Source organism: Convolutriloba macropyga, chromosome 1, assembly GCF_964194025.1.
Source record: "Convolutriloba macropyga chromosome 1, txConMacr16.3, whole genome shotgun sequence".
NCBI classification, from domain to species: Eukaryota; Metazoa; Xenacoelomorpha; order Acoela; family Convolutidae; genus Convolutriloba; species Convolutriloba macropyga.
Window position 1 is genome coordinate 10,114,219 of NC_134468.1, and position 16,502 is coordinate 10,130,720.

The 16,502-nt window shown below is 33.4% G+C and overlaps 1 protein-coding gene across 1 annotated transcript in view; it reads right to left on the reverse strand.

Moving 5' to 3' along the window:
- Positions 1-11,005: 11,005 nt before the first annotated feature.
- The window catches only part of LOC142345505 (S-phase kinase-associated protein 1-like), a 13,707-nt gene continuing 8,210 nt past the window's right edge, over positions 11,006-16,502 (reverse strand). The window contains exons 3-4 of the mRNA XM_075397580.1: positions 13,487-13,603; positions 11,006-11,321 (exon numbers count right to left, since the gene is read on the reverse strand). Coding sequence (XP_075253695.1) covers positions 11,112-11,321; positions 13,487-13,603 — 327 coding nt within the window. The 3' untranslated portion in view covers positions 11,006-11,111. The remainder of the gene's footprint in view (positions 11,322-13,486; positions 13,604-16,502) is intronic.

The following is a 16,502-nucleotide window of genomic DNA, read 5'->3' on the forward strand; positions in this document are numbered from 1 at the left end:
GCTTCGAGTCCAAAAATGGAGAAAATTTTACCATATACGGTCTCGTACTTGATAGTAATCACTCGGGCATTTTACAAGTATATTACAGACTAAATTCCACAACATTCGATAACGTAACTTGCTTTCGTCACTACATTTTTTATTGTCGTCACAAATAGTTAAGAAGAAGTGTATTTTACTACAACAAAACCGATTTCTTTTTAACCTTCATTCGTCATTGGAATTCTTTCAGTTCACTTATACTTTACAAGGTAATATCTATTCACGACGGCATGTTAGCGAGTACTATATATACGCCGTTACGTAATATTCATAATCGAACGTCTGACTTCGGTCCGATTCAATACAAGATAGCTATTATCTATTACAGACTACAAAAGAGTTAAGAGGCCGAGAAGCAGATCTAGTTAAGGGTAAATTATAAATATTATTTGCGCTGAATATGAATGAGTTCAATAAAAGTGACCAGTCATTGTAATAAGACGAATTAGCCGTTGAGTCAGGCTAAATTAAACAGATACCTCGTATTATACATGTGCACCGCAAAGAAATATAACTTACTTTTATTCGAATTCGGCGGCCTTCAAATACGAATTTTGACACCAATGCTGAGAAAATTGACGTAATACTGTATTATAATGAATGAGCGAAGCTGACGCCGTATTTAGTTTCAATTAAAACTGAACAAAATTGGAAATTGGGAAGGAAATAAATATTCAATGTCGCATTTTACGTGAGCGGAAATTTCGCATTGCACTTTTGTGACCGATCGGCTTTAAAACGTGTAAGCCATAATATTCAAACGCCAGAGTATTCAATTAGTATTGAAAATGAAATAATTGATCCTTTCAAGCCAATTTTTCCTTATTTTACCTTTCCGGGGTGGTCGATATTCAAAAGATGTTCCTACGTTTTTTCCACCCACTATTTTAAATCTCTATTTAATATTTTATTCTTTTATATTGGGTTTTAAAATAAACTTCAGGGATTTTTCTATAAAATTACTGGATGGGTACAAACAAAATGAATCCCATATTATAGAAAATTATCCTGTAGGCTTGATAAGGACAGCCACCCAACAGACCCCTATTTACCTGACTTGTAAAAAAAACAATTAATTAAAAAATTGGGTTGAAAAAGATGAATCTTTTCAAAATTTCTTCTCACCCCCCCCCCCCCCCCCCCCCCCCAATAGAGAATCTCGACCCCTATCTAAGCTATATAAACAATGCTACCACAAAGACCCATACAGCATAATTTCTGCTCTATCAGCATGGCTCGTTCTCAGTAAGCGTCATTAGCGCTAAGACGTGAATAATGCGTGAAGTTTTGAAGTTTTAAGAGTAATTTCATCTCATTTTCTACGCTTAAACTGAAAAACGGCTCGCCAAGTTTGCCACACAATGTTGGATTTTCATTTCCGTAAAAACGAAAAACGCAACCTAAAATCAGGCTAAAAGTTCACAGCATGCATGTAAACATTACCTAAAAATTACTGAGGAGAAGGCACACAAAATTGTCAAAAAATCCAAAAAAATTTCATAAGCGACATTTTAAAAGACAAGGCGACTCGGTAATGTGCGATCGCACATAAAGTTCCGACCCCGCTCATCCATAATTTTGGCATGATTGTCTACCAAATGAGGAACATAGAAAAACCCAGAAACTCAAGTACTTTTTTAAAAAAAAAATTGGTGTGTGAACGAAAAGATAGCCTCCAAAGCAAATAACTCAGTGGTGGAGTAAAAATGGTGCAATAGATTGATGATATGTGCAAATATTAAGAAAGCGAGTCAAGACAAACAGCAAAATTAAACAACAACAACAAAAATTAATTACATCAAAAACTGCATGTCCGTTTTAAAAAACAAAATTTAATAACAAAGTCAAAATAGCGTAAGATAAAACTGATATTAAACAAAATAACTTGTAATTCAACAAAAAAGATATGGGAGTATTAAATTAAAAGGCTTGGTAACAATTAGACAATAAAGAAGAAAAACAGTAAAGTTGAAAAATTCGCATATTTTTTTTTAAACAATTTATTTCAAAGTATGAAAACCATTAAGAAATCAAGGAAAATATCTCATAGGTGAACAATTACCAATGCTTCTATAGAAGGGATTAAGAACTGCCGGTACTCAACTTTTTATGCGGTTACAAAAAGAACAACAAACAGACAACAAACAAAAAATCAATTAAAACTTGGCAGAAAACGCTTTCGAAACCGTGAAGCCATACTATGGCCATCAAAAATATCTTCAATTGCACTTTCTGCGAGCACCGATAATGTATTATGTGACCTCATAAATGAAGCCAAGTAACAAGTTGACAAAAATGAAAGAAAATGCAAAATTAAGTAACACTTTAATTTTTTCGAAAAGAATTTCAAAGACATGAACGCCATTTATTACAGAACAAAATAATTATATAGGTCCGTATATTATTCCAAAGGAAGCCCTCGGAATTGCAATTATCCAGAATATGTCTTACGTCTACAAAAATAACGTAAAACATGACAAAAATAAAAATTAATTTACTTCATTGTTATTGTCGTAGCCAGTAAACTCAACGAATTCTTTAAAAACCTTAGTTTGTGTGACACCGATCCATTTTGAAACCCTCCTTCGCAACAATAATGTCATATTTCGCTAGTAATTAACGAGACTAGATAACAAAAATACAATAAAATGAACAAAAATGCGAAGTTAAAAAGTGTTTTTTTTTAAACTTGGAAAACAATTGTTTTCAGAGCCATGAAAGCCATCAGCTATCTACTTATATCAGAATATTGGCTAATCTATTCTTCCAAGAAAAGCCAATGAAACCGGGTCAATGAACAGCAATTTTCATACGAATAAAAAGACAAATTAAAACCGACAGTTAACGAAAAATTTTAAAAAACTCGAATAAGTTCTTCGAGAAAATAGTGTCGAAGTCTTTAAAATCATAATCTATATCTTCAAGGATTTTCAGATTATCAGTTGTGCCTTATTGAGATCGCCAATAATGTGATATATGAACTTTCAATAACGTGATAATGTGACAAAACTTGAAAACGTGAAAAATGGGCAAATACCTAAAAATTAAAAAAAAATGTGAATTCTAGTAGTATCAAAGCCAGAAAACCATAACTTAAGGCGTAAACCGCAATAAAGATTGAATCTGATTTCAATAGAAAGAAGAAGCATTTTCTCATTGCCGACAATAAGCTAGAAGTTGACCAAATTAATAGAAAAATAGAGGCAAATTTCAATAAGTTATTAATTATTTAAAAATCAAATATTTTTAAAAGTCAAAAGGACCATAACTTTTCAAGTAATCAAATAGATACAAAAATGTGGAGCTAATTCGGAAGCCAATTCAACCTGTCATTAGTGAGCTTTGGTTTGAAATGTTCTGTTATTGAATTAAAGTACAAAAGATCGAATTTTTTTTATAAGAAAGATCGACTGATTACAATCCGATCGTTTTTGGATTATACCAGTTCAAGATTGATCCAAAACTAATGCTGTTGGTTCATAAAGAACACTTATTTATTCGAATGTTAATAATATTTATATTTTGTCAGTTAAAAAATCAAAAATAGATGCTGCGTTTTTGATAACACTAAGCTACTTAATTCGTTGCTGACACTAAGCTACAGGTTGACCAAACTATGAAAAAAATAGAACCTAACTTCATCAAGCTATTATTTATTTTAAAATCAAATACTTTTAAAAGTTAAAAGGACCATAAGCTTTCAAGTAAAATACTAGATGCATTAATTTGGAGCTGCTTAGGAAGCCAATTGGACCTATCATTACTGAGATTTGATTTGAAATTATTTGTTCTTTAATTAAAATAAAAAGGATCATTGCTTTTAAAAAACACCGACTGATTACAATCCGAATTTTTATTAGGATCGTAACAGTCCAAGATTGGTCGAAAAAGAGCTTTGCTTGTGCTTTTCGTCCATTTGGAACACTTAATTTTTCGATTGTTATAGATATAGATATTTTGCTAGTTAAAAAATCAAAAATAAAAGCTGCGTTTTTGATAATCAACGAGTAAAGTTAGCAAAAAACGGCAAAGTTTTAATTACAATGCACTCTCAACGGAATTTGAAGTAGAAAAAGCCCCCTTTTTAGTCTACAAAAATTATGTTAGTGGTGTTTGGTTCTGTACTTCTTGTAAATTTAATCAAACTGGATTAATAAATCTCATTTCGTGCTGTTTTTGATGAAAAAGTCTTAATTTTGAAATATTTAGCCAGCTTTTTTGACAAAAAAATTAGTAAAAATAACTTACAATATTTTTTTTGTCTTTACATATAAAAATCAAAAATACTTTCTGAAAAAATAACAAATTTTAGCAAAATTGGCGAAGTTTTATTCAAAAATTCGGGAAAATGTGAATAAAATCTCACCTCAATGTGAATAAATTCAAACCTCGATAACTCCCTGTAAAATACGAAAAATAAAAAAAAATCTTTTTAATTCCATATTCTACGCTGGACAAGCTTTCTAATGATACCAGTCTCAACTCTCTACGATGAATTTGTCGATCGGCCAAAATTGACTGAACAAAAAAACCCCATTTGAGGATATAGTGCCTTCCGCATCAAGAGGGGTCGGTCGGAACAATAAAAACTATACGCTGGAACGCATCAGAATGGTCATAACCTTTTTCATGAAGCACAATTAGACAAATTCTCGACAAATATGGAGCGTTTTTGCAAACTGCTGCAAAAAGAGACAAAAATTAAGGGCTTTTGACCAAAAGAGTGAATTACTAAGCTCAAGAAGCCCTTCTACTTTTGATAAAACGTTGCTTTTTCCCTTTTTTCAAAACTTTTATTAACACAACATTGCGTTTATAGATGCATTTTTTTTTGAAATAGAGCAGTACTCTTGGAAAAAAACAGAAACTTTGAGTTCGGAAATCGATCATTAAAATTTTGGGGCAAAATATGGTCAAATAGATGAATTTCTCTTTAGGTATCCAAACAAATTAAACTCTTTTACTTATTCGAAGTTCTAAAAAAGTACAAAAAAGCAGTTTCCAGGCTGTATGTTTCAAAAAGATAATAATCCTGTGCAAAAACAATTGACTGCCGATATTTTTGTCAAGAGTAAGAGATAATGAACTGGCCAGCATATACTCCCAATTTAAAGGTGAATTTGAAGCAATGGGTACTTTTTGCGGTACTGGAGAGTTTCTTTTTGCAGTACTGGACACAAAAAAAACTTGCACAAAAATTGGTCCAGAATGCTGTGAGAAACTTGTATGGAAGGTAAGAAAACAGATAGCAGACAAACGATAACAGACGGTAGAAAATTAAAATGCATTACTAGGCGTTACTAGAGATCTTTTTTGAAATCAAGAATTCAAAACATTACCGTCTTTCAAACATTCTTCAAATGTAGCAATCTTTTTTGATACCATAAAGTATATGCTTAACAAACGCATTTCTCATAACTTGTTTTTAAACTAGGCTGAATAATACACCACTGTTCACAGTCTACCCTGCAATGCACATTGAGAAATAACCCAGAAAATAGGAACCACATATTGTGGCAAAAAGGCAACGCATACAACCAGGCCACCGATGGGACTTGATTGTTGCTTCAAATCTTCAAAATTCATTTCGAATTTTTGGCAAATGGTACATTTTTCTTCTTTTGGGCCTTGTGTGGCGTTTTGTGGACAAAAGTTAAATCATCTTATCCAATGTCTACTTCATTTTTACTTTGCTAACAGTCAAAACTCGATAGTTTATCCGTGGAAAACGGTGACGAAGAAAACATGGGTTTTGTCAACCGTATTCACGCGAAACGTATAAATTTTCTACTAAAGTGAGCATTTAAAACTTTATAAATTTTCATATAAATTAAAGTTGTTTACACTAAATAATCTAGAACTAAATTGATAGGCAATTAAGAGATTTAATTTACTTGAGAGCTGTCGTTACTTTTGTTGCAATAAACTTCTAATCGTCTTTTTAAACCGCAAAAATTTTTTTGCAGTTTGAGAAGCCAATTTTCCATTTTTTTTTCAGTTTTTTGACACACTGTTAACTATTGTAGCAGACGAAACACTGAATGTACACCTTCAGCAAATCAGAGTCTGAAAAGACTCTATTCTTTTATATAGCGATTGCAAGCCTGACTTTAGTCAGTCTAATAGATAGTTGCACTGTGTGTATACCATTGACTCCGGAGCTGTATTATTTTACCACCGTAATAATTAAAGTTTAGCTTCAGTGTTTTATAGTGTCGGTTATTCTGAGAGATCTAGGTAAATATACTTTGCGCGCAGAAATAAGTAGGCCGTACTCTTCAAGGCTGCAAAAAGAGCCCAAATATGGTCTGCCTTACTATCTTGAAAATAATATACTGTAGCCGTTGACAACACTGATTTTGTGGACAACAGTGACAAAATAATGTCAATGCTTTCCATTATTGCTCAGATGCAAACATCGTAGACAAATGCGAAAGTTTTCATTTTTGATGCAAGTCCGGACTAGCATTAATTACTGCCGCTATTATCCTCATGAGCTTAAAACATAGTCAATTTAGTCCATATAGCCGACTTACTCGATAAAATTTGATCGATAAAAGGTATTTTTTGCAACGCAATCCGGCTAAATGCCAAAACATGGCTGAATTCTTTCTATCTAGTTTAACTTGTAATCATCAAAATGGCCGACAGTGGTCTTAGCAGACTGAGAGAAAAGGAAATTAATCTGATAACCCCATCAATCACCAATTTTCACCAATTTTTCAATTCCTTTCTTTAAACTATGCTGGCTGGAAAGGTAATTTCGTTTGCTCGGCCTTATTTTGGTTGAAGGCCCAGTATGAAGAGACTATCATATCTCAATAGAAAATAGCAAAATTAGGGCAATAGGTGTAGAATCATGGAAAACATGCTCGATTATATCAAACAAGTATGTTTTGTATCTAACCTCGAAAGAGATTCGGTTGTATTTTATTTTTGAAGACCGCATGAATGAAATTTTCTTCACTAACAAAACTGCTTTCCCTTTGTACAATCTCTATTTTTGAAGATACGTAAAAATAGTCAACAAATTGTCAAGTATAACGAAAAAATGTCATCAAATTATTTAACAGGAGTATTTTTCTTTGAATTGTTTATTCCCCTTTTTGGCCTTCGTCCAGTCCAAAAATCTAAAGAAAGTAGCAACATTTCTATTCGTAGTGGGGAAACACCAATTGCTGAAAAAATTTAGTTAACTTTGCCTCATATTAAAGCATAATATGTCAAAATTCAACTGCCGCTTTTCTTTTAAAAAAACAATTCGTAATTCGTTACTTAGTCAAATTTGGCTCACAAAAACATGGATTAACTTATGACAAGACTATATAATGACTTATAAATCATCACGTTCAAAATTTTTGTGAAAATACCAATATCTGAGCGTTACTAGGTCGAACGTGGACAAAAACTGAAACGGGGGGTTATATACCTATTAAACTTGGGATGAAAAAAAAGAACCCCTAAATTTTTAAGCTTAAACCTAAAGCTAAAGCGTGTTTTATTTTATCAGAATACATAAAGGCGGACTTCTTTTACGCTATGTCACAATTATTTTTTACAAAATATTTCTCTTGATTTTAATAGGTCAATATGTTGCCCAAATTTTTTAAAGAATATTGGTTCTCTAGCAAACGTTGAAAGGTTGCTACAATATCTGTTATTTAATACAATTTTTTTTCTTGTGACTTGTCTACATTTAAGCAAATATCTGGAAAAACTAGGATTAATTATAAAATATACTGAAAACCTTCTCCTATAAGAATTCATTGCAGTTTAGAGATCGAAAAGGCCGTAACTCGAATTATTCCCAAAACGAGACTCCAATTGAATCCAAATGAAGGCCGCATTGGCTTGCGAAGGTCTTGTTATTTTGCTTCGCACACGAAAAATTGCAACTACATATCAGATAGCGATTTTATCATGGGGTTACGTGGGAAACGCATGAGTACCCAAGTCGAGGTGGCCAATCCAAATTGAGCTCTGATCAGACCATCTTCGAGCGCACACATGTTCTCAGTACACTCGAATTACATGGTCTGGAAAAGGCTTCGAGCGCACTTTTGTCTGGACAATGGTCTGGAATTTGCCTGATCAGAGGTCACTTTGGTGTGGGACGGTCTGATGAGAGGCAGTTTCAAGCGCACACTAGTCTAATCATAGGACAATTCGAGCGCACACTAGTCTTACGAGAGGCCATTTTGAGCGATTTTTTTTCAAGTTGTTTTTCTTTTTTATTGACATTTGTTGTCTCTGGTATGAGTCAACAATAGAGCAGCATTCTGATCAGAACTCTATTTGAAAATCTGATGGGGTTGACCAGAACCAAGGAGTCCGGCTGATAGCAACAGGTTTTGAATCAAATAGATCAAGACTTTTTTATGCAAAGCTGTCTAAATTCATTTGTGCAGTTAAAACATAAATTAATGGCATACACAATAAATTTCTTTTGGCATTTGTTTGGTTTGAATTTTATCAGCAATACTTTTAGAATTGGCTATCGTTAGTTGAATTTAAGATTGATAGCATCGATGTTCATGAAATGAACATTTTATAGCGATATTGAGAGATTTGTTCATATTCAAAATCATTCTATGATCAGACTATTTTAAACGCACTTTAGTCTGAACAGCGGCAATTTCGAGTGCACTTTTGTCTGATCAGAAGTTATTTCGAGCGCACTTTAGTCTGATCATAGGCAATTTCGAGCGCACTTCAGTCTGATAAGAGGCTTTTTCGAGCGCACACTAGTCTGATCAAGGGATGACTTTCGAACGCCTAGTAGTCTGATCAAAGGAGCTTTTTGAGCGCACACAGCCTCCAGCGCACGATAGTCTAATCAGAGGTCACTTCAGTCTCTATCGGTCTGATCAGAGGTCGCTTTTTTCTGGGACGGTCTGATTAGAAGCCATTTTGGTCTGGACCACAACCTGGGTAAAGGGCAGACGAAACTAATGAGCATTAATTTGACAAATCAAACCATAAATTTTAAAATGTTTATGCAATCCTACGCTGACCCCAAAAAACGCTTCCGAAGCCACAAAAAAACTATTGTCTCACTCTAAAGATGACTGCTATCAAAATTTATTTTCTTTCAGGCTCAACTTCTGACACAAGAAATTTAAAAACTGCTTGTCGATCTTCTCAATCTAAAAAAACTTTTCCAAAATGTTTGAGTTCAAATCGATGAAAGTTTGGTTTACTCCTAAAAACCTATTCGGGAAGTTGCCAGCAAAAGCTACAATTGATTCTAATGACACCGACTGATGATGGAAAAAAAACGAAAATTTAATAAAAGTGGTTAAACACTTATTAAAAACAATCAAAGAGGTACATACATAAAACAATCAAAAAGGGTTTAACAAATATAGCAGTTAAAATTGGTTAACCTGGTAACCAGGACTAACTTAAACAAAATTTATGTACAGGGCATAAGAAAATGGGCTTGGTTTCTTTGTACCGTTTCAATTTTGTTGCGGTTCACAACACTGACACAATTCGAGTTTTTCCTGTTTTGTTAAGCAACTGCACATTATATGCCGACAAAAAGATAAAGCGAAGAAAACAACAACTTTAAAGAACTCAAAATATTTCACGAAGAACTTTGAGAAAACGCTATTATTTCATCAATTTTGAAAAATAAACAAAACAATCCTTGAACTAAAATCTCAATCAAGTAAAAACGTAAATAATCCTCACCTCAATGGTGGAACAGATAACCAAAAAATGCCAAAAATTCAAATATCAAAGTTTTCGACAGAAAAAATCAAAATCTAAGCTGCAAAAAATTAATGTGCGGAAACTGAACACTTGTTGTCAGAAATTAAAAAACACAAAAAGAAGTAATTGGCAACAAACAGAAAATTTTACTACAAATTGACAAGAGTAGAAAAGAACAACCCCTTTAAAAACTTGAAATATTGGCGCAAAATTCTATTGATTCTCTTAGCTTCTCTATAAGATTTCTTGGATTTAATGTCTTGAAAAGCATAATTTGGCAATAAAAATCTATTCAAACCCCCTCAAGCACGCTTAGAAAAAAATTGCCCACTATGACGTACCAAAATAAGTGCGAGACCTAACAAGCTTTTTTAGACCTAAAAATCACTGAACTAGAGGAAAAAGTTCACATAAAAAAAAGAAAAATTCATTAAAAATATGATTAATTTTTTCCATTTCTGTTGTCCATAAAGGCCTGAGTTTCCTGCGAAATTCTAAGTGGCAACTTTCTTGAGATCTATTTCATTTTTGTATACATACTGAGACAAACGGGGAAGAAAAAGTACAAAAACTGTTCAAAAAAACTGCACAAAATTCGAAAAATTACCAAAAAAAATCAGTTAGTTCTCTTGTAGTTGTCGCGTTCAGAACTAAATTTTGTTGAATAAAATCGAAAACATGGCAAAATTTGATTAAAATTTTTTTTTAATTCGTTTCTTTTTACGTTTGTATTACATGCACTTCAAAAGACAGACTTTTAATAGTTTTTGCTTTAGCCAAACCTTTATAAACTGTGATAAATATCATGTGGCGCCCCATTTGAAAAAATTGCCGAAGCTATGAAAAACTGCACCTTTTTGGGCTCAAAAACTTCAAAAAGTGACCCTTTACTAACTAAATTTAGACCTCCCAGCAACTTCGGCACACAGAACACAGTTTTAAATCTGCTTTTAATCTGCTTGTTAATTTTTATCAGCAGTTTCACGAGATTTTTGATCTTTTAAATCCGTTATCTAAATGTTATTTAGGCACATAAGCCTAGACAAAGCTTGAAAATGTCGAAAATGTGATGATGATGCCAAATTCTTCAAGAAAGACAAATTTTGAATATAAATTTCAATCAGTTTTTCAAGGTGTTTTTTCAATATTGTTACAGCGCATATCGCCGCAAAAGCTATGAACTTCACAAAAAGCCAGGCTAGCATGAAGTTCCTAACCCTCAATTTTGAGGGTTGAAACAAAAAAGTCGATGTCAGAGGTTTAAATTCAACTCTTGTCAAAAAAGAAGGTAGAAGGAGCCGATATAATCTTGGAAAAGATGTTTATTTGTACATTAATGGATGTTTATTTGTTTACTTCTCCTCACACCATGCGTTTTCTCTCTTTATTTTCTCCTCCTCTTCAGGTGTGAAATCATTGACAATGTTGAACAACTTTCTCAACTCCTCGGTTGATTTTCCCCTGATCATACCCGCCACAGTCTTGCACCCGACCTCCAGAAGTCCTTTGATGTCGAGGAAATTGGCCGCAATCATGATCTCGAACAGTGTGCTCTGGTCAACCTTATAGTAATTAGTCATTTACAGATGTGCGTTCGTTTTGTATCCGCGTTATTTCCGTTTGAGCTCCCCCCCCCCCCCCCCCCCCCCAACTTAGCGGAGCATACTATTTGCACCCCCAACAGCACGTGTAAAATTTACACATAAAAATCATTTACTATGTAACCGCACGTGCTCGATAAGTGGGGGGGGGGGGGGGGGGGCGGTGTGCAAAACGTACTGGGGGCACAAACACAAAATGTTCTAATACAGTACTACGAGTAAAACTGGTCATTAATGCTGACAATTACGTCATTATTCCAATAATACAGCTATTATTTTATGTCAACTGTCCAATAACAGTTGTGGTTATTGAACAGCTGACGTAATCTTCAGTATCAATTGCAGCAGATGAAAATCTATTCGCTGAATTCTCCACCAATCACAGACTGAGAAGACGCTATTCTCTTTTAAATAAAGCATGACGCATGACATTCTTTTATAGTCAGTGTTCTGGGTTTATGCATAATGCGTATATCATCAACTCCGGCGGTATATTTTGTTACCATTATAATTGAAGTTATCCTTCAGTCTTTTCCTGAATCGGTTAGTCAATTACAGTTAGGTAAGTTTACTTCCGCAGAAAGAGGTGGCTCTTGCCCTACAAACCCTGAGGCTGCAAGAAGACCCCAAATATGGTCTTCCTTAAAAAAGAATAGTTTTGTTTGTAAGAGAGATATGACAACGCATGCAAAAGCAACATGTAAATTAAGACGCTTGTTCCACTCGGTCTGAGGCCTCTTTAACTCATTTTTAACACGAAACGTTGAAAAACATTAGTCTGATATACACTAAATTCGCTACCAAATCTCCGGACCGATAACGGCATAAAAAACACCTGGGTTTGTCCGGTTAATATTAGATATTGAAAACAGAAAGCTTTACAAAAAATTCTTGGCCCGAAATTATAGAGTACTCAAGACCCGATGATGTGGGTTCATCTGTTTCCCTATAGCGTCACAGTTAGTTAAATAATTTCACCATCTGAATTAATGTTGGTTGATTCGTTAAACTGATTACTAGTCCATACCCGAAATTAATAAAAGACCATCCTCGACCAATTTACGGCATAAAAATACTGTCCTCGACCAATTTTTATTATAAAAGAATTTGTCTCGACTTTGCGTGATGTCCTCGACTTTGGCTGGAAGTAAAACAACCGTCCGCAAATTTGACGAAACAATAAAACGTGACCTGGAATTTAGTTGGACAAAAAAACAGACGTCTGGAAAATGGTCAACATGCTCGCTGTTCCATCTTTTGCGATTTAGATGAACCAATTATTTATCAAAACCTGATATGAATTTTGTAAAAAATAATAATTTATAGATTTGGAAGGGAAAAATGAATAACGTTGCATTTTCTTCATTGCTAATGGGAAAAATAACACTTCAGTTAAACTACCTAGTTTCATCCAATGAACTATGTGGCAAAATAGTTCAGCTGCGATAACTGCTTTATCTTAACCATCGCAAAAATTCTTAAGCCTTCCTGTATTTTTTGAACTGCTTTCCTTGTTGGAGTGCTCTGGTACAGTGATGCTGTTTAGTCTTGCTCCGCTGCTGCTTCTGTATGTACAAAAACAGAAAAAAATTAAACTTCCGATTTTACTTAAAAGACATGAAAAGACTTTTGCTCAACCAGTGAAAAGACCATGCCCGGCCCAATATAACTATGAAAGGTCCCTGTTTCACACAAAACGGGTCTAAACATACTTTTACTCAGCCCATGAATAGTATTTGGCTTGACCTGTGAAAAGAATTAGCCTCGATTTTAACTAGGGTTCTCGACATATCTTAAATCAATATTTACCCCCCACCTGCAATTAATAGGTCTTTTCATAGTTCCAGGTCTAGACTAGTGATAAAGTAACCAATAATAACCAAGTATTATAGGTTTATAACAAAGTAACGTGTCAATTAACATTTTGAATATCCCCGAACATAATTGCAATAGAAATTAAACAATAAAATTAGAACCTTTTAGAACCTCGAGGAACATTTAGACGCATTATAGAATATTCTGATTGGCTAATGTTATTCTTAAGGCTTGCATGGTTGAGAATGACCCAATACTTTTCTCGCTTACTCTCTTTATTTATTCAGTAACAGTAGGTAAAAAATTTGAACCTTGAGGAATTCCTGGTCCCAAGGCGGAATGTCGTCAATCCGCTTCACCCGACGGTCGTCATCATCGTCCTCCGGCATTTCTGGATCGTCTTTGTGATGTTTAAGCCATTCGATGACCTGTAGATTATAACAAATTAGCTTCATTACAAATCTCTTGGTTTTAGATTTAGATTTCAAAACTATTACATAATTTCGGTTTGAACAAATTGTCAAAAAGGACGATTTCTATGCAATCCGAAATTTTACAAGGAAATGATTTAAAAATTATAGTGAAAAAATTTTATTTTATCGGAAAGCGACCGCATTTTTTTTGCGGTGAACGAAATAAAAACAGTTTGAGAAAGTTTGAGAATTTCTATAATATTAATTTGAATTTAAATTTCGCTTCATTAATGAGAACAATTTGGATCTTTGCTGCAGTTTTTGATTTAAATTTCAGTTGTTAAAATTATCCGTCTCTCTGAGATATCAACTGGGTTTGTCCAAGAACAACAAAAGGAACGAAATTATCCAGAACAACGACAAAAGTTAGGAAATGCGAAGACTTCTAATGCCAAATGTAATGAAGTTACGTTCATCAGTCGAGAACTTGAAAATTGTACAAATCATATGCTTCTATCAAACTTGTTAGAATCTTAGCAGATAACTGTTGCAATCTTGTCTTTTAAAGCAAAAACCGTTATTTGTAAGACTCTTACAAGATCTTAACAGACAGCCGTTATTCGCTAGCAGATAACCGTCCAAGTTTTCAAGGGTTCGCAGCCAAAGCCGTTTTTAACTGCGAAAAAGCCTCTTTCTCCCTTTGATCAAAACGTCGATTTGTCCAGTATTTAATGTAAGATAGCGTCGGTAGTGTCGTCTTCTTGTCTCAAAAAACCAATCAACCAGACAGTTTTCCAAATTTTATGCCAATCAACTCAAAACTCTCTAAATTCTAAACGATTTTCAACACCTCTTACGGAAGAAAACCTTCGTACGCTTAAACAGAAATTATTGACCACTTATCGCAAAATTTTAGTAAAATTGCGTTTTTTCCTGCCATCTCGACTAGAGATTAGATCTGGGGCATTTTCCGTTATTGATCTTTCCGCCAAATTATAAAGGATATCTATTTTTATGTCCCTCTAAGCATATAAAGAATTTTTTTCAGAAATGATCTGAAGGCGCTGACTTCATGTATATAGCGGTTCAAAATTGCAGCTGCAGAAATTCGTCAAGCATGATTTTTTCATTGGTCGAGAAAAAATCTTTTTATAGGTCGGCTTTTTAAAAAATTGGAAATTTTTTAAATTCTCTTCTGCTCTTGTACACACGGAAACATCACCGGATACTCCGTTCCAAATTTATGAAAAAAATATTGTTGTTTAAACACAACACAGATTTTTGATTGAATAGAGGAAAGATAGTGAAAAAATGAAAAACAGTATACACTGACTACATTATAAGCAAAACAAAATTTAGCAATAAAATTGAACGTAAAATTTTTATGTGCTAAACGCGCTGAAATTTGCTCTTTTCTGGAGTACTGAAATTACCCAGAAATTGTGCTGAAAGTTTCAAGTGTTGAATTTATGAAAGGAATGTGTAGAAGGAGTGTGCTGAAATTTGACAATAGAAACGCAAAAATTATGTAGAGAACATGATCAAACTGCTCATTTTGGGATTCGTGGAAGTGCTGAAAATATGCAGGAGATTTGATGAAAAAAGTACTGGTTTTTTGATGAAAGAAAGGAGTTGACAAAATGTTTTTTATTCAAATCATTCGGTACATAAAACTAAAATTTCAACTAATCCAGCATTTTCCTTACACATTTCAGCACATTCAGCGCATTTCTTTTCCAAATTTTTCCGTTTACCACCGCTCATATTACAACCCGGTTAAAATAAAAAGATTCCAGCCTATTTAATGCTTTTCAAGCCTATCAGCTCACTCAGCGCATTATATATGTATGTATATATATATATATATATATATATATATATATATATATATATATATATATATATATATACATATATATATATATATATATATATATATATATATATATATACATAATTGGGCAGTAAAGACGCGCTAATTCATCGAATTAGAATTTTCTATTATATCTCAAACACTCATGGTTAGAAATGATATCCAGCTGATAAATCGAGGGTGCAATTTACGACCAAATTTTGATCTATTCTGCAGTGAGAAGAAAAACATGAAAATTGGAGCACACTTCACTAATTTGTTACTGGTTGCTTCAAATACAAGAAATTTGATTAACAGTCGGTAATTTGCTTTTTGTCCATTTAGTAGAAAGCAGTCATCCTCGAGTAGCCTGTTAAACAAAAAAAATGTATCTACTGAGCTGGAACAGAATAACGAAGGAAAAATTGGTGCACAATGAAAGCAGCAATCCGTTCTCAAGCCTTAATTCATAGAAAAGATCTTTTTTTAAAAATTTTAAAAATGTGTTGCAATAGATGTCAATAGAAAATCTAGTAACACTAAAAATTCAATTTATTTTTCGTGGGCTTGCTGAAAGTTCTGCCTGTACAATCCTTGTCTCTAAAAACAGCGAAATTACGGTTTTTGAGTGAATAAAGTACGTAATTTAAAAGTTTTTCAGCAAGCCCAAAATTAGCAGAAAATCACCAAACTTATTGGCTTGATCTGACACTTAGCTATTAAAAAATTGGTTAACTTTTCAAAACATGTTGGAGTTCAGCAAATTCTATATACTATTAGGCACACTATTATACCATAGCTTTTCGAAAGCGCATTAACAGTCAAAATTGAGTTAAATATGAATGAACTGATACATATTTTTGCAAGAATATTGCAAATTGTTTGAGAAAAGTTTTTTTAGAGATGAATTTTAACTGATATATGAACTTTTGCTCTGATGTTATGATTAAAATTTTGTTTTAAAGATGAATAGAGCACCTATAATTGACTTACAAAAAACACATAGAAAAATCATTTTGTGAGTTGAAAAAAGGAGCGTAATGGTTTCCTTAGCCAGCTTTG